This window comes from Antennarius striatus, chromosome 15 (assembly GCF_040054535.1).
Source record: "Antennarius striatus isolate MH-2024 chromosome 15, ASM4005453v1, whole genome shotgun sequence".
In the NCBI taxonomy this organism is placed as follows: Eukaryota; Metazoa; Chordata; class Actinopteri; order Lophiiformes; family Antennariidae; genus Antennarius; species Antennarius striatus.
Genome location: NC_090790.1, coordinates 8,684,723 through 8,702,299, shown reverse-complemented (window position 1 = coordinate 8,702,299; position 17,577 = coordinate 8,684,723). Strand labels below are relative to the sequence as shown.

The following is a 17,577-nucleotide window of genomic DNA, read 5'->3' as shown; positions in this document are numbered from 1 at the left end:
CATTCATCAGAGCCATCCAGATGATTCAAGGAGTTGTCATTCCGCAATCCAGTGTCCCATATTTTTAAATAGAGTGGTTTATTTCTAACAAAAGTTGCACCACGCCCAGGATTAACCACATCAAATATCTTTCTCCCTCAAACCCCAATAACATGTTCACCATTAATAGCGGAAAAACCCTTTCCCATCCAGCTGACGTTTCATTAAGGCTTTACTGTCCCAACTTCTCCGTTTTCTCCTTCTTCTCCTCCTACTGGACATCGTCATATCTCTGAAGCGCGTCCTCCAGCTTGGCAGTGATCTTTTGGAAGAAGCTGATCTGGTGACGAAGGTGATGCTGCATCTGTGAGCGGAAGTCTCTTACGCGTGTGCGGTGGAAGTGTTGGATCTCAGCCAGCGTGGCACAGGATATGATGTTGCAGCGGTCGTGGAGCTCACCTTCCTTCTTAGGACAGTCTTTCACCTTGGTAAGAGCACCTGGATAATGATGATGAAGACAAAAGGAGGACTGGTGACTGACAGTGCAACAACTACATTGAGAATACTCTTTATGCTACAAGAACAGAGGTGAAACTAGACTCTAGCTCTATATTCTCTTAGCCAGGGATGTATCTCAGTGGTAGAGTGCATGCTTCACATGTATGCTGCCCTGGATTCGAAACCGGCATCTGCAGCCCTATGGGGAGCACACCAGTGTTAACTGTAGGCCAGTCACAAGCCTGGATAAATGCAGAGGGTTGCAGAAGGAAGGGCATCCAGCATAAAAAACTTTGCCAAACAAATATGAGCGTCCAGTACAGATGAGAGATACAGTTACGTGAATTTATAGTTGTGTGGTATAGACATATATAGGCCCACGTTTGGTAATATACCAATGTTAGACCTCAGCTTTAAATGTAATCATAGGGTGACACCAATGTTTACATTTCATGCTGAACTATTTTACTTTGTAATCATTGATTTTTGTTGGCCTTTGCGTACCTCCAAAACAATATTTCCATAGGCACGTAACAATTCACAAACAAATTTGGAACACATACAGCAAACACCAAAAATGCTAGCAAGAGGACAGGTAACATGGACCCATGAATGAAGTGGGAGGGGTGATCAACATTAGAAGAGTAACCTAGCTAAACCCGATCACTAACTCTACCCCTTTCACACTATAGTCAACAAAGTATAAACTATTTTATCAAGTTTAACGTCTCTTCAATTATGAAAACAGTTTTTCACAAGAACATTAAACGTTTCCTAGATCTGTGTAGCAACGCAGAGATTTAGAGATCCATAGCCAGCATGTCAAACCAGCACCCCCCCCTTATATTTGTGACTGCATGTCACTCCTTCCTTCTCATACGCACATACAGCCCCAATCCCCTTGTAACCTGTCCCTGTTAATGTCTTGTCAAATATCTGATGTCCTGGTTCACCAGTGTTCAGTGTTATGTTTAGTAGTACAGGTTATAATGTTATAGTTTTGTATAACCCTGTTACACTCAGATGGGTTTTTGAATTTGTGTATGTTCTTTTTGTAATAAAAAAAAAAAATGTGGCTGCATCTTATACTGTTGGATAATAAGTAGTAGCAATGGGCAAAGATGTGACCACGCCCACTAAGGAGACAGGAAGTGAACCCACTTCCTTCCACTGGCAGAGCCTTTTGTGTGTTACCTCTATTTTATAGAGTAACTAATACAAACCACTGTTTTAGTGGCAGCATGTTCTCAAAGCCAACATTTTTTCATAGTTCTGAAAGGATCTGGCTACTGCACACTTTTTCCTTGTGTGCTTGTACCAAACTCCAATTGTGTGTGACTCACAGCGTGAAGTGTGACTAACGTTGTGTGGGAGGATGGTCCACAAACTAATGGATGGAGTATGGCTCTAACATGGCAGCAGGTGAAGGAAATGATGAGCTAGCTGGCAGCCGCCACACTTCCCGACCTAGTTATCTTCGTCACTCGATCTCTGCCTTCCTTCATCTCACACAGACATTGAAAGTCATACCATCATGAAAACGATTAAATGAATCTGAACTTTGTTTCCCAGACTGTCGATGTGACGACAGAGCTGTAATGTGACCTCTCATGCTGTTGGCTGGTGAGAAACTTGAACATCTCTGTGACTTTCTGCTCCTTCTCTCACATTCCTCTCTCTCTTCTTCTTTTTCGTCTTCTTCTTCAATCTTCCTCCTCCTCCTTTATACCAAGTGAGTGAGAAGGAAAGAGGGAGGAGAAAGGAGAAAAGAGGAGGAGGGGGAGCTAATCCTGAGACTGCTCCATTTTACATTCCTGCAGTCCCAGGACAACACAGGAGAGGAGGCCCAGGAATCTCTTCTCATTCAAATCAGATGTAGCCTCTGGACCTGACAGACAGAACCAGCTGAGTCAGACCATGTTGTCCAGGGATATATAGGTCATCAGAGCCGTCCACCTTAGAAACCTGGAGACATTTTTCTGGTTTGTCTATGCTGCAGCACCAACATGTGTCTGTAGTTTGGTAACTTCTTGTTACTGGAGTTCAGTGCTGTAACAGATAGATATTTGTGGAATCTAGAGTGAAGCCTTTGACATCAGGTTTTCATTGTGTGCCAAGTGAAAGGAATCCAATTATTTAGAAAAAAAAAGAGGCGTGCGGATTTCTCAAATATTTGCACTAGTGTGAACTCATCTCATCAGCGTCTTGTCTATGGGGATTATTCACTAAACTGGTCATCATTTCATTTTGATGCGACAGCAGTGTAGGCCTTGGATAGTGGAGATAGTGGAGTGGGCTTCACTCATCAGATAAAACACGGCTTCCTCTGGCAGCTGTGATGCATTATAGTCCCTGCTTTTATCTCAGAACCACTGAGACTGATGATCTCACTCACACTGGATACGTTTCATGAGTTTTTGAGACAACGACCCTCTTTGTAGAATTCATAAATTTGCTTGCAACAAAACCATCTTGCAAGCAGCAGAAAAATGTTGTAGAGTAATCTCACATATTTAGTTTGGAGAGTTAGGATAAGGTTAAATAGTTTGGGTTTGTCAAGTTTCCCCTACCTGGTTTTCCCACTTTTGCATGCTGTCCCATTTTAAATGGGATACTGCTACATAGAGAGACGTTTTGTTTATTTGAGACATTAGGTTAAGTAAATTTAATTTCATCTTCTCACTCAAAACTCAAATCACAGGAGGAGTGTTTTCCAGTGCCGCAGAGGAAAGGGTGTGAGATGAGAGGCTTTTCAGGGACATGAAACAACGTGTTATTTGTCAATCAGAAAGGAGTTGAAACCCTGTCAGTCTCAGAGCCTATTGGGATTCAGACTGTGTTTCCATGGTTAAGCACTGTGATTGTATCAGGAGAACAGAGCTCAGCGGACTATAGAAACAGTGCCTCTAGGTTTTGGCAAACGTCAGGAATTTGTGTGCCAGGAGTAACTCCCTCCTCCCAACCTGTATGGAACTTACAAGCTAACTCTTCTGTGAGTCTTTTGTACACGTCTGTATTTGTGTTTTCCAGGGAGCAAATGCAGGCTCTGGCAGTAACCAAGAGAGTTACAATGGACCAGCCGTGGGTTTCAGTTTTCAACCCGGATTGACACAGCATTTGAGTAACTGAAAACAGATGTTCAAACAGTTAGAATCTGGGTCTCGCTGCATTGTTTGCCTTTTTTTTTTTTTTGTGGAATAGACAGGGAGGCTGCACATTCAATGGCCTTTGGAAACAGAATTATTTTCTAATGCAAACAAAAATGAATAACCTGTTTGTGTCAGGGGAGATTATGTGGCCTGCCAGAATGAAAACGCAGAGAAAAAGACCTTGTATTATAAATTCCTCTTTCTCAACCCTGCAGAGGCCTCCATGAGTGAGAGTCCTGACTCCCTACCAGCTCCACGTCAAGCTAACCCCTGACCTCTAACCCTCCTGTGAGAAGTATGTTAGATCCTACATTGGGTCATTTCTTGTTAGGAAATAAAAGGTGTGCGGTAATTTTGTTGCTACTTGTATCACGGTTTTCTATACCACTGGATGTCATGTTTGACATTTACAATCCACAAAGAAAGCAACTTAAAGACTTAAACATTCTCATGCATTAACACACACACACACACACACACACACACTCTTTCCTACCTTTCTGTACATGGACGATGTCAGGAAAATTGGCCAGGTGTCCTCTGTACAGGTCCAGCAGGTCAGAAATTGGATCTAGGTCTTGGCGTGGCTGCTCAGCAAAATACTCTCCTATGGCCTCGTAGGCCTCACCAGAGTTGGTGATGGCTTTGTTCAGGCCAACCGAGTAGGTCTGCTGGTCCAATTCGAAAGCCTGCGCCAAGAGTTTGAAGGCCTGACCCACTTTCTGGTACTCCTTCTTGAAACCCGTCACCTGTTTGCGGGCAAACTCGTTGATGGTTGTGTTCACCACCACGCTGTACTCATCCATCCGCTTGGTGAAGGTTTTGAAGCCTTCGATCTTGCTTTCCACTTCCTGGAGGTCCAGTGGGACTGCAGGCGTGCTACGTAAAAGAATGGAGAAAGAGTCATTTAAGCATTTGTGACTTTATTGTTAACACGTATTTGTCTTGATTCAAGCATTACGTCAGCGCTATTCACAAACACTTGATGGAAAAGTAACCCATATATTTCTTATCTCAGACATTTCTTATCTGGAAAATGATAACAGTGTCTTGTTGAAGGGCAAATAAGTTCTGTCTTATTTTATACTGTTATAAAGTGGGTGAATGAAATCACAACACCTTGCACGAATCAGTGATAGAACTCAACACCACGAACTTGATTTGCACCTTTTTTGCCATGTTATGATCAATAATATAAGATCCTCAGATTAACAGGCCCAAATATCATTCCTAATATTTACCCTTTTGATGTCTCTTCCTTGTACTTCCATGTACTTTAACTTTAGCTAGTAGTTGCTTAAGTTTCCCAGAATGCATTTTAAAATCATGAGACGGTCTGGGACTTGACATATTTAATAATAGGTTACATATGTAGTATGAGCACATAATGATAAGCACAGTAAAACCAAATTAGTGCACTCTGGACTTGGCGGACTTGAGTCATATGTACAATGACGTGTTCGCTGTCATTACGTCCAGTCTGAGAGAGGCGAGACTGCAGCAATATATAAACTGATAATAAACCACTTTAATAAAAAAAATTAGAAAGCACTGATAAAAGGTAAACCGACTCCAATGGCTTTTCCCCTAAAAATTTGAGCAATTGAAAAATAGTTGTTACAGACTAAACAACTACAGATAAACGATTGCATAAAGTGTTCTTGGTGGATTTTGAAGTTATGAAGGTGAGGATTGGACAAGATAAACCTGATCTGTGTGGGAGCATCATTCCTACTCATGTTATCAGATGCCTCCTCTACAGGGGATTTGCATGTCTGTTTGAAAATGTCCTAGAAATGCCCTAGAAATATCCTAAATATGTATTTCACGACTCCACAATTCAAACCTAAAACTTTCCAACCTCCTCCTACCTGATTGTCAGGAAGAAATTGGCCCCAACCAGCTCGTCCCTCTCTGCCTTCCTCTTGCCTTGTTTCCAGGCCTTTTCATCTACCCCACACGTCAAGAAATGCTGAAAAACATCACAACGTGCCAGCACGGGGTGGGTCGTCATGTGGTTCATCCACCAGATCAATCCCTTCCTACGCTTGGAGATGAAGTCCTCCTCGAAGCGGCCGGTGGCCTGCTTCTCCGGCAGGTGGGGCACTGAGATGACAGGGAAACGCTCCACAAGCCGAGCGTACAGCCAGTCAAAGTGTTTATACCTGCAAAGGGAAGGTGAAACAGGGTTGAGGGAAATGAAGGAATGTGAGACGAGAAGCAATTAGAAACAGAAGGGATGGAGATGAAACAAGTTGGAAATGATAAATCTACTGACATAGACTGCATGTAACAAGTGCAACAGGAATCTCCGAAAGGAAAAGGGAGATTCCAGAGGACTATTTTTGCCATTTTGCAAGAACAATTGTTGCTACAGGATATTGTAAGAAAGCGGGGGCTGGGTTGTCTGGTAAAGATGCCAGTTTAGAAAACCCACTGAGGGGAGGAATCGAAGAAACCGAGTGATGAAGGAGGTGTACCTGCGATTGACTTGTACGTTGGTGTGCGTGGGAGTCAGGCCGTAGGACATGTAGCTCTTCATGCCTTTGAACTTGGTTTGCTTCGTGGGGTCATCGATGGTGCAGGTGAAGGGATATGGGTCCTGCTGCCACTCCGGCCCGTGCTTCCCCATCACCACACAGATCCTGTCCCCATCTTTCACAAAAGCAGAGGCCTCCCCAAGTAGGAAGGCTTCCCCTCCAGATTTGACAAAGGTGGAGAACCTGTTGAGGTTCCTCCCCACTGTTGCTGAACTCTTGGCCTGCTGCTGATGATGCTGCTGGCCGCTCTCACGCCGCGCCGGCAGGGAGGAAGTCACCGGGTAGAGTGGGGGGACATTGCTTAAACCCTGGGGCACATTGGTCACAGGAGAGCTGTCATCCCATTCATCATCCCAATCATCATCACTGCCCTGACTGGTGTGGAAGCTTCCTCCGCCGCTGCCAGCGCCAACTCCTCGTGGAGAATGGGAGCCCGAAGAGGTGAAGGAGGTGTTGCTGGGTGTGTGGGCTTTGTTTTTGGCTAAAGAAAATCCATTGTTGTTGGTACTGGAGGTGATGTGGTCCTTGATGATCTCCACATAGGAGGCAGGGAAGAGGCCAGCCTCCCCCCTGCTGTTCTCCCCCTCCAGCCAGCCATCCAGCTCCTCCTCACTGAACAGAGTCACCAGCTCGTTCTCTGCTATGGAGATCTCTCCTGGGTTTTCAGAGCGGAAGTCGTACAGCACTCTGGCCGTCAACGCCATGACTTTATATCTCTATCACTGGAGTTTCTTTCTTTCTTTATGTCTCTGTGTCACTACAGAGTTGCCACAACAACAAAAAAAAACTTTTCTTCCTCTTCCTCTTTTGATATTCCCTTGAAACCTCCTTGGACCCTTTGACCTCCTTGGACCCCTTGAAAAGGGTTCTGATCGCACAGCAGGGGGACAAAATATCCCGCTTGTCAGAACCCAAACAAGCTCGAATAGAACAAGAACACGAAAACCCAGCCTCGCATCCGACACCCACCTCCTCCTCTGTGCGCTCCGCTCCGCGGGTTCAAATAACATCGGTTTCCATGCAGAACTTAATGCAAGTGAGGGAGGAAAACATGTTTGAAGAGGCGATCTCTGTGAGGGAGGGCGTTTAAAGTTGATGAAGCTCAGACGGATGTTCGGCTGCAGATCGCAGACGGGGTAAAGCCGTTTCTTCCACCTCCACTCCCCGAGATGCTCCGGAGTTCGAGGCTCCAGTCTTAACACGTAGTTAGAGCCTCTGACGGGCGGAGGGTGGAGCCACGATGAGTCCGGGCAAGCCTCTGGAGTCACGCGTGGAAAAAACCCACAGGCTCCTTCATGACGCTCCATGGGGCCCCCAGCGCATAAAGTACCGTCCTGTTATTTCTACGTCCCGCTTTAAAGCGGTGATGTATTGTGATTGTCTGCGTTCGTATGTCCACCCACAACCGTCGCAGATAGAAAGATGAAACAAAAAGCACATTACTCAGGCAGCAAAGGGGATGACAATGAGATGATGACCTTGACCTTGATGTTTGACCTATGCAAGTAGGTCAGGGTACAATTATGAATTCAGGGGCGTCGATGTATGTTGCAGTCTGTGACAGCATTGGTTCTTGTTAAGGATTGTAAACACTTATGATGATCATGACGAGATGATGATGATCATTATTATTATTTTAATCAGAAATCGGATAATTAATTAGGCTGGTCCAATACTTCCTGGGGATGTGGTGGCTTTTGACCCATGCAGATGTTTTATCAAGCTGACCTTTCATCCCTGCAAATGTTTTATAAGGCTGTGTTTGCCAGTTTCTTTTTCTAATCATTACCAGAAGGAGGGACACCCAAAGTCTGGACAACCTGATGAGACATGCTGACTGTGATTTGCATTGAACTGGACTCAGTGACTGCAGAGAGAAAAGTCATTGACTATGTCAGCCACACACTGCATGCTGCCATCACTTTATAGAAGAGTTCATTCAGTAGCTGTCTCATAGCTGCTTTACAGAAAGAAGAGGTGATTGTGATCATCTCCCCTCAAGTAGATGAATAATATCATATAATATAATATAATATAATATAATATAATATAATATAATATAATATAATCCCCATCTATATATTTGAATAAGCTCACTTGAAAGTCTCACACTGTCACGCTGACACCAACTCCACCCTCCACCTGTCAATCAAGCACCCAACCAATCACGGCGTATCTGCCAGAAGGAATCATATGAAAAATATGCATAAGGCATCTGCTATGTAAGGAGAAGAAATAACTATACATGGACTTCCCAGTTAACATAATTTTAGAGAGTCATAACTGTTCCAACAGTTTTCATATTTTTGAGCAGAAAGTCCAAACAACAGAAACGATACAGAAAACGACAACGAATTCTGAGTGAAACAGACTGTTCTGTTGTGCTAGCCAGCTAATTTCACTCAGAATTCGTTGCCGTTTTCTGGTGACAGCGTGATACTTTTTCAAGTGAGCTTATTCAAATACTGTATATAGGTGGGGATATAATATAAATAACTTTCCACCGCCAGGGGTCACTGTCACACTATGTGGAGGGAGGCAGCAGTTCCTCCTCCTGTCCTGACGGTGGCAGTAATGAGATTTTCACAGTTCATTTTGGTGACGCTGAACCTTCCAGACAACGAATGCGTTTATTTTAACAAACAAATACTGTAGTCTCTTATTTGTTACGATGCCAGTTATAACTAAGCAAAGCTAATTTACCTGACAAGCAAGATGGACGCATCTTTGTGAGGTGGCGCACAAACGGTGAAGTAATAAATGTGGACGATGTGATTAAATGAAGCGAGCCTGGACTAAAAACGGTGTTTCGTAAATAAGACGGTAAACATGAGACAAACCGTTCTGTTTCTGTGTGTTCCTGGTGAACCGGGACGTACGTGTTACACCGTCGTCATGCTAATGATCGTGATGAGATGGAGAGCTGTTTATCTGATACTATTTGATGCTTTCTCTATGTCATACGTGATAGTACGATTAATCCATTTTTTAGATGTGTTGCAGATTTTGGTTAAACAAAATAAGACGTGTAAATGTCAGCCTCGTCACGTCATAACTTTGTAGTGAGTGGTCAGAGGATTGTTGTAGTTTTACTAGTTTGTTGCTCTGTAGCTCTTATAAATACAAAAGTTGTCCTCGATTAGTTTAGTTTTGACCTCATCTTTGTTAGACAGTTCATAGACAAGACGATCAAACGAGTTTTTACGTTATATAAGGTAACTATTACCTATATACTGGTAAAATCTGATGAAAATGTTTGAATTATTCTTGCAGATCTGAGCTTTGCAGTGTTTTTTTTTTGTAGTAAACTCTCAGTAAAGGGAACCTAAGCTGGGTTTACACTGAGTTCAACACCAGATTTGAAACCTCTCATCTCTCTTCTTCAGGATTCCATCATGTCCAGCCCGGTCCACACCACCTCTGACAGTCTGAGTAAACTGGTTCGCTGGGCTCACAGCCACGGCACCATCTGCAGCCTGATCCCCAGCCTGCATCACCTGACCCGTGGTTTCTGTGATCCGGTGCTGACACCGGAACCCAGGAGCATCCCTGTGGCTGTGTGGAGTTGTGGGGCTGGACATGCCTACCACTGGCCCCTCAGGGACCACGGTGACAGCTGCAGGGGCCTAACCACTGTCAGTCAGAGCCAGGAGAGATGTGCTGGTGGGCATCCATCTAATAAGGTAGAGAAGAGTTTTTGATGTATTTATATGTGCAATATATGAGTAGAGAGTAGAGTTGGACCCTTCAGGAGGTTCCATCAGGGAAATATGGAAACTATATGTAACTCTGTTCAAGAATAAAATGTTTTACATTTGTTTCAAGATGATGTCGCTTTTACAATTGTAGCAAGAAATATTACATTTTTACAAAGAATTTGGATTCCGAAACCTAAAAGAGAATTTGGGTGACTGTCTGAAGTTAAACGATTGCTCCTTTTCTTGTCTGGGTTTTGATGAACCCTCAGAAGATGATAAATTGCAAGACCAACATGGTGTGCATTTAATACTCTGATTCCAGTTTCTTTTAGCAGTTAATCTATTTATTATTTAAATGTAAAAAATGGTTATATGTTTGGAGAAATAGTGATGTAAATTTGATGTTTAAAAAAGTGCTAAAATTGCTGTTTTCTGAACTATGTCTTTAATAGTAACAGTATCTCTATGAGTTATTGGAACTGCAGACTTTGAAGAGATGATCTAATGATTTAGTATTTCATTCTCACAGTCTGATACACTATAAGGGACACATTTAACTAAAGAATAGTAAAATTTGGCCATAAAGCAGCTGTTTTCTTTTCTTCTAGGAGACTGTGAGGACATCAGGTGACCTGACTTGTAGTGAAGTTGCATCAGAGGGAGAGGAGTTTAGCAGTCGTCTGTTTGACATCGCTCGATGTGATTCATCAGCTACGGATGAAGATTGCAACTATGAGCCCCGCCTATCCAGGAAAAGGGGTGGGGCAGCAGTAGGAGCATTTGCCGTGAAGAAGGTCAAGCTGGAAACACCTTCAGCAGAAGACAACGACCCTTCTTTTAAGACAGCAACAGACGATGTCATTGTATCGCAGGCTGGTCCGGCATTGAGCACACACTCTGACGTTGCACATGCGCTGTTCACCAACAAGACCCTAACGCACAGCCCTCAGTCACAGCATGAACAGGATCTGCGGTGTGAGGGACTAGTAGACCCAGAGATGGAGTTGCTTGGAGGAGGCAGCTGCATGACAGGGACCACAGAACAGTGTGAGAGGTGCAGCTCTGCCCCAGAGACTATAGAGAGGCCTGCAGGTACAGTTTAGCTGTGATGCTTGCTGAAATCTGAAGAGACAGCATGATTTGTTTTGAATAATTGTGTTTTGTCCCATCAAATAAAACTTGCTGTCTTATTTGGGAACTTGCAGGGGCTCAGAGCGAGCTGGAGAGGCTACAAGCATTACTCTGCGCAGAGCGGAACCACAACCAGCAGATGGCAGAGATCATCTCCAGTCTGAAGCAGGACAAAGAGCTGTTGGAACATGAAATTACAAAAAAAGCTGAACTCATCTGTGACTTCCTGCAGGACAAGCTGCAGCCGGGTACAGTCTGCTTTGAAAGTCAATCTATTGACAAATGAAGTCTAACATTTTTAAAATGCTAAATACAACTTGCAGTGATCTTGAAACGATAGCTGGTTGGCAGGCTGCTGTCACTTCAAATAGAATAAAATTGAATTTCCTTACATCTTTTATGCTAAATTGCTTAGTATAAATACATAAGCAAGTAGTAAAATAAAAATGTGCAGCAAAAGTATTCAGAGCCCACAAAAATAACATGGGTACTTAAATGAATCACATGGGACAAGAACCTAAAGATTAGTTTCCCTTGCAAACACACGCCTACAACTCGGATCTATTCGTAACTTCTATCACACAGAAAAGAGAAGAGTCAGCTTTTATTCTTTTTGTGGACAGATTCTTCACAATATTTTGTCCCCTGCTCCCATTCCTGATGCCGATTTTGGAAATAAGTTTCATACAAATCTGTCTAGCTTTTTAAAGTTTCTCACAGTTAAGGAAAAATCATGGATCTATTAAATCTGTGTGATAGTATAACTGTAATTATCAAAATCCTGAATGCTCTCCTTTTATGTGATCGACTTCAAAAGGGTTCTTCCTTTGCACAAGCCCAACAGTTTTGTAAGCTTAGTGCAGCTCTTGCATGTAGTTTTTGTGTAAATCTGCTAACACACAGAGAAGATCATGTAATCTTTGTGACAGATGTTCAAAAAAGGTCATCATGGATCACGATAGTCTCAGTGAAAGTCTCAGATAAGTCAGTGATCTAAATGCTAGTCAAACATTTGCATAAAACTTTGAAACCTGAGTCATCTTTAGTCTCTTTCTCATTCTAGAGAAGAGGTTGCATCGTTTCTCTAATCAGATGGAACCAGGAAGTTCACATGTGGCGTCACCTGACGACATGGCAGGGTTTGATTCCCCACCAACAATGTTTGACTCGTTTGAGGAGGTGGAGCTTCAACCTGTGGAGCACCAGCAGCCTCCAAAGAGCAAGAGGAGCAGAGATGGAGAAAACACCCGGGTCAGGAGTAAGGACATGACACTAGGAAGATGCACCACACCACGACTGATATCAGTCTCACTGAGCTAGAAGAGCAGAATGTATGGTTTTTTTTTACTAAATATTGCAATCATTGTGTTTTCTGTTTTCTGTTGTTTCTGTCACGGTCCCTGTTTGTGTCCCCTCTAGTGAAAAACATTGTAGGTGTGATAGCGCGCTACGTAGCGGCCCTGAAGGAGTTTCGCCGCAGCGTTTCTATGAAGGTAGCCTTTGACCGGGTCGGCGTGGATCGCAACACCATCTCCCGTACGGCAGCCATAGCGGAGCTCAGCCTGGCTGCTCCGGAGGTGTTTCGCACTCTGGCACCTTGGAACGAGAGGGAGGAGACGCTGGCGCATTATGCCCACCGCTGTCGACAAGTGATGGACGACAACATTAAGGCTAAGATTAAAATGATGAAGGCAAAAGGTGAACTGCTTCCCATTGTGTCAAAATGACGGGTCAGAGGCCTGGTGCACACTTTCTGTGCACGTGGAAAGAAAATGTAACGCAGACATACAGTGCTGTGAAAAAGTGTTTGCCTCCTTCCTGATGTTTTGATTTTTTGCATGTTTGTCAAACTTACCTGTTTCAGATCATCAAACAATTTTAAATATTAGTCAAATATTAGTCAGTGAACACAAAATACAGTTTTTAAGGTTTTTGTTGTCAAGGGAGATAAAAATAAAAATCCAAACCTTCACGGCCCTTTTTTAAAAAAGCTATTAGCTGGTCGGGCCATCCTTCATTAAAAAATACATTTTGTGTTTACTTGTGTTGTCCTTGACTAATATTTAAATGTGATCTGAAACATTTAAGTGTGACAAGCATGTGAAGAAATTAAGAAATCAAGGTGGCCTTTCACACCACTGTAAAGAGGTCACCAGTGGATTAGTGGATTCTCGTATTCAGCCGTCTTTGAGTCTTTATCATCACATTTCTTTATGTACAAATTTTTTCAGTCTGATGTTCTGATGATCGCGTGGCTGCATTCCATTCTGGTCACATAGTTGCTGCTGTGAATGTGGAATTAATTATTTCTCTCTGGTGAATTTATCCTTGTATGCTTGTGAAACATTTGTGCAATATTGTGAATATTGAAAGAATTAAGTTCTTGTTCTTTTTCGTGACCATCCCTAAAACTTTTGTCCAGCACTTGATGTCACAGATATGGCAGCTCAGAATCCATCAGAATAAAGGTCCAACTTTGAAGTAAAAACATGCAAGACTCTATGTGACTATTAGCTACAGTGTTCCAGTGATTAGTCTTATTAATAAGGAGCTTCTGGAGGACTCAAGATTGACTGGATCAAAAATGACTTCATTTATCACAATTTATTCGCCTGACAAACAATTTCAAAATAAATCATTGAAAAAAGTGAGCGTTATCACATAACAAAGAGGGAAAAACATCCCCCTCTTGGTTTGGCACAGAGTGTGTAGTTAGAGAATAGGATTAAGTCTGTCTTATAATGAGGCTCTCAAAACAGATGAGAAACATTCTGAATCAATGAAGTGAATATAGCCGTTCTCCCCTTTTCCCAATTTACAAGAAAGCAACCGATAGCAACAACCTCATCACATAAATATGGATACAAATACATTACAAATGTGAAAAACTGGAGTCAATGTGCGTTAAACATAATGCCATATGATGCTTTCTGTGAAAACCAGAAGCAAAATTATAGCATTTCTGTTATGAATGTTTTCAGTCCCTGCATGACCTGACAAGTTGTGTCACAGGTATCTGGGATCTGATTCCAAATTGATCTGCGAGTTCCTAAAGTTGTCGGTCAGCTCACTAACATGAACAAAATGAAAGATTCCCTCTGGGATTATACAACATAACACACAAATGTTCATCAATCAAACATGAAACAGGGATTTTGTTTCAGAGCTCTGTGTCATGGATGAAGTGGAGAGGTCAAGAATCAGGCTCCAAGCGTGGAAGAACGGGGAGGATGAGGTTCCCGAACGAGGAGTCCTGAGTGATGAAGAATCCTGATGAGTGTGCATGTGCATGCTGAAAGAAGAGACACACTTCATCAGAGTTGAATGATGATTTTTCTGAAGAACAATCAATAATCCTTTTTTAGTTTGGTCTTAAAAAGTTTAGGTTTTAATTCTACTTGATAAGGAGGCCTCAGGGAAGACCTAGGACACTCTGGAGGGACTATGTCTCTCAGGTGACCTAGAAACGCCTCAGGATCCCCCCAAAAGAGCTAGAAAAGGTGTCAGAGAGGGAAGTATGTCCATCCATGCCTCCGCAACCCAGTTCTGGATAAGAGGTTGAAGAACTAATAACATGTTTTCATGTTGAAGAACTACTATCCAATAGGCACTCAGTGTAGGTGTAGATATGCCAAACAAATGAACAGCCCTGAATGGAAACCTGACTTGAAAATGTAACAACATCACCATTTTGGTTTAAATGAGGTCATATAATAATCAAAATAAAGCAAAGTTAGAAATAATCCTTTAGATTGAGGATTTTTTTTTCATTATTAAATGTAGTACAACTGCATTAATGGCAATTTATTTAGTATTTTGTGTTCCTGTGTGACTCACCTGCAGGGCAGCTTTCTGCTGGGCGGCGATGTGTTGTTGTTCTGCGTTGTCTCTGAACTCCTTCATGTTTGGTCTGGACAGCGAGATACTGAAGAACAGAAGGGTAAAGGGGGAAAGGAGGAAATAGAAAGAAGGAGTTTTACTGATGACCACCTCTGGGGATACACGGTTTGAGGCTAAATGATTCAACCCCCATTGAATTTTATGCACACAGGTAAAATATAGTATTCATCAGCTGTTAGCAACAACTAAATCGCATTAGAAAGGTTTAAAAAATATATCATTAGATAGGGGAAATCTGTTATCCCGACCTGGCTCCAGGTGTGTTTATGGAGTGATTCTGCAGGAGCCTTCTCCTCTCCTTCTCCAGCTCAGCCAGGATCGCCACCCGGGCCTTGTTTGGGACGGCTGGATGAAAGAAGAAAAGAGAAGACAAGAAGAAAAGATTAGCAGTGGTGAGCATGTTATCCAGAAGAAAAAAAAAAGTTTAAAAAAAAAATGTAGGGAACAATTCTCAAGTAAAAATAATGATGTCAGCAATTATTTTATTGTTGAATTACAGGAAAAGCATTTCATTACATGGGAAAATATGACATAAAACTCAATATTTGAATTAAAAAATCTTTTACAGAGTAGAATTTACATTATTATAAAGCAAAAGAGTTTGGTTTAAACTCTTACCAGAGGAGCCACAGAAGCTACATTAGCCTGTTAGCATTGACTACACTGTCGTGGCCCTCAGGGGTCCAGGAGTAACAGCTACGCCCCTGGAGTCTGGACGACCAGAAGGGAAAGACTCAGAAGCCGGTATCTGTCCCCAAACACCACCCTTACCTTGTCCCGGAGGATTAGCAGCCATGCTGGTGGAAAGACGACAGAAACATATGAACGGCGTCTAAAATTTGTAATTTGTTTCCAACCGCACAGCTAACGTTGAACTGGCGACTGGAGTCCTCCGCGACCAGAGGTGTAGCTTCGACCCGGGGTGACTAACTGAGGGGCCTGTCGGTGCTCTCCACCGCAACAGCGACTGAAGGTTCAACCCGGAACTGAACTAAGATCAGTCACCATTAGCCTCACGAGCCCTTCTACCGGCGATGGAAGTCACGACAGAGGTGTCACTCTGTCGGCGAAACAAGAACGAGCAGAGCGGCACAGACGTCACCAAAGATTTTTTAAAAATACCCGAATAAATAACGGAATAAATCAATATTTATTTGAAAGAGTACTATTTTGGAGTCATTACATTAGCTTTGATCTCTGATCAAATCTAATACTTTGTGCTGTACTGTCGGATGTACTGCCTGTGTTGTACTGCCTGTGTTGCCCTGCCTGTGTTGTCCTGCCTGTATTGCCCTGCCTGTGTTGTCCTGCCTGTGTTGTACTGCCTGTTGTACTACCTGTTTAACGTGGGTCAGAGAAGACTGCAATTTAATCTGTGCCGTATGTCGTGCATATATGGTACATTTGACAATAAAGCTGACTTTGACTTTGATCTATGCAAGTAGGTCAGGGTAGAATTTTGAATTCAGGGGTGTCCCAGGATGTTGCAGTCTCTGACTGGATTGGTGCTTGTTGTGTTTTGTAAATGAGTAGGAAGTCAAGATCAAAGCGTCATGGTGAATGTTAAAAGTTATAAAAGTGATTAAAGTGAAATCAAATACATCAAATACTCTAATAAAGTACAACATTTATTTGTTCGCACAAATTAGTTCATTTCTACTTGGGTGATACACGTATTTTTCCTTGTCAACTTACGACTTTTATTGACCAATACAGGCGGGATGGAACGTACAGGCAGGGAACTTCCAGGCAGGACTGAACGTACAGGCAGGGAACTTCCAGGCAGGACCGAACGTACAGGCAGGGAACTTCTAGGCAGGACCGAACTTCCAGGTAGGACCGAACGTACAGGCAGGGAACTTCCAGGCAGGACCGAACTTCCAGTCAGGACCGAACGTACAGGCAGGGAACTTCCAGGCAGGACCGAACTTCCAGTCAGGGAACTTCTAGGCAGGACCGAACTTCCAGGTAGGACTGAACGTACAGGCAGGGAACTTCCAGGCAGGACCGAACTTCCAGGCAGGACCGAACGTACAGGCAGGGAACTTCCAGGCAGGACCGAACGTACAGGCAGGGAACTTCCAGGCAGGACTGAACTTCCAGGCAGGACCGAACTTCCAGGCAGGACCGAACGTACAGGCAGGGAACTTCCAGGCAGGACCGAACTTCCAGGCAGGACCGAACTTCCAGGCAGGACCGAACGTACAGGCAGGGAACTTCTAGGCAGGACCGAACTTCCAGGCAGGACCGAACGTACAGGCAAGGAACTTCCAGGCAGGACCGAACTTCCAGGCAGGACCGAACTTCCAGGCAGGGCCGAAAGTACAGGCAGGGAACTTCCAGGCAGGACAGAACGTACAGGCATGATGGAGAAAAGTGTCAGGTATGATGTGTGATAGAAGAGTTTCAGATAGAATGACAAGAAAGGTGTACAAAACTGTGGTGAGACCAGCGATGTTGTTTGGTCTAGAGACAGTGGTTCTTAACCTTGTTGGAGGTGCCGAACCCTGCTGGTTTCATATGCTCACTCACCGAACCCTTCTTTAGTTAATTTAAAAAAATTTTTTTTTCAAATTTAAGACATAAGTACAGTATTTTCCGCACTATAAGGCCCACTGGATTATAAAGTGTACTGGATTATAAAACGCATCTGAGAACTCATCTTCAATGAATGGTCTATTT

At 43.2% G+C, this 17,577-nt stretch overlaps 3 protein-coding genes across 5 annotated transcripts; 1 reads left to right on the top strand and 2 right to left on the bottom strand.

The window, feature by feature from the left end:
- Positions 1-71: 71 nt before the first annotated feature.
- On the bottom strand, positions 72-7,337 carry LOC137608049 (sorting nexin-18-like). The gene is made up of 4 exons (XM_068334061.1): positions 6,107-7,337; positions 5,498-5,791; positions 4,123-4,505; positions 72-477 (listed from the first exon to the last, which is right to left on the bottom strand). The coding sequence occupies exons 1-4, from the start codon at positions 6,868-6,870 to the stop codon at positions 251-253; spliced, it is 1,668 nt and encodes a 555-aa protein (XP_068190162.1). The 5' UTR covers positions 6,871-7,337; the 3' UTR covers positions 72-250.
- Positions 7,338-8,776: 1,439 nt separating this feature from the next.
- Positions 8,777-13,469, top strand: LOC137608225 (uncharacterized). Of its 3 annotated transcripts, none has more exons than XM_068334418.1 (6): positions 8,777-8,914; positions 9,553-9,849; positions 10,473-10,956; positions 11,070-11,243; positions 12,059-12,253; positions 12,415-13,469. In XM_068334418.1, exons 2-6 carry the CDS (start codon positions 9,562-9,564, stop codon positions 12,720-12,722), a joined length of 1,449 nt encoding a protein of 482 aa, XP_068190519.1. In that variant the 5' UTR covers positions 8,777-8,914; positions 9,553-9,561; the 3' UTR covers positions 12,723-13,469. The 3 variants fall into 3 exon arrangements, with proteins under 3 accessions (XP_068190519.1, XP_068190521.1, XP_068190520.1); XM_068334420.1 differs by having other exon boundaries at positions 12,059-12,326; positions 12,415-12,551; XM_068334419.1 differs by having other exon boundaries at positions 8,796-8,989.
- A 150-nt stretch (positions 13,470-13,619) lies between these two features.
- Positions 13,620-15,914, bottom strand: inip (ints3 and nabp interacting protein). The gene is made up of 4 exons (XM_068334421.1): positions 15,667-15,914; positions 15,144-15,240; positions 14,833-14,920; positions 13,620-14,287 (listed from the first exon to the last, which is right to left on the bottom strand). Exons 1-4 carry the CDS (start codon positions 15,689-15,691, stop codon positions 14,189-14,191), a joined length of 309 nt encoding a protein of 102 aa, XP_068190522.1. The 5' UTR covers positions 15,692-15,914; the 3' UTR covers positions 13,620-14,188.
- Between the last annotated feature and the right edge of the window lie 1,663 nt (positions 15,915-17,577).

What these genes read in the sequence shown, in the direction of transcription:
- LOC137608049 (XM_068334061.1), bottom strand. Translation starts at nt 6,870, where the DNA reads ATGGCGTTGACGGCCAGAGTGCTGTACGACTTCCGCTCTGAAAACCCA. An exon ending in AACGTACAAGTCAATCGCAG is followed by an intron (nt 5,792 to 6,106) that starts GTACACCTCCTT and finishes TTCCCTTTGCAG; the next exon opens with GTATAAACACTTTGACTGGC. An exon ending in AATTTCTTCCTGACAATCAG is followed by an intron (nt 4,506 to 5,497) that starts GTAGGAGGAGGT and finishes TCTTTTACGTAG; the next exon opens with CACGCCTGCAGTCCCACTGG.
- LOC137608225 (XM_068334418.1), top strand. Translation starts at nt 9,562, where the DNA reads ATGTCCAGCCCGGTCCACACCACCTCTGACAGTCTGAGTAAACTGGTT. An exon ending in GACTATAGAGAGGCCTGCAG is followed by an intron (nt 10,957 to 11,069) that starts GTACAGTTTAGC and finishes GGGAACTTGCAG; the next exon opens with GGGCTCAGAGCGAGCTGGAG. An exon ending in GCAGGACAAGCTGCAGCCGG is followed by an intron (nt 11,244 to 12,058) that starts GTACAGTCTGCT and finishes TTCTCATTCTAG; the next exon opens with AGAAGAGGTTGCATCGTTTC.
- inip (XM_068334421.1), bottom strand. Translation starts at nt 15,691, where the DNA reads ATGGCTGCTAATCCTCCGGGACAAG. An exon ending in TGCTAATCCTCCGGGACAAG is followed by an intron (nt 15,241 to 15,666) that starts GTAAGGGTGGTG and finishes TCTTTCATCCAG; the next exon opens with CCGTCCCAAACAAGGCCCGG. An exon ending in ATAAACACACCTGGAGCCAG is followed by an intron (nt 14,921 to 15,143) that starts GTCGGGATAACA and finishes TCTGTTCTTCAG; the next exon opens with TATCTCGCTGTCCAGACCAA.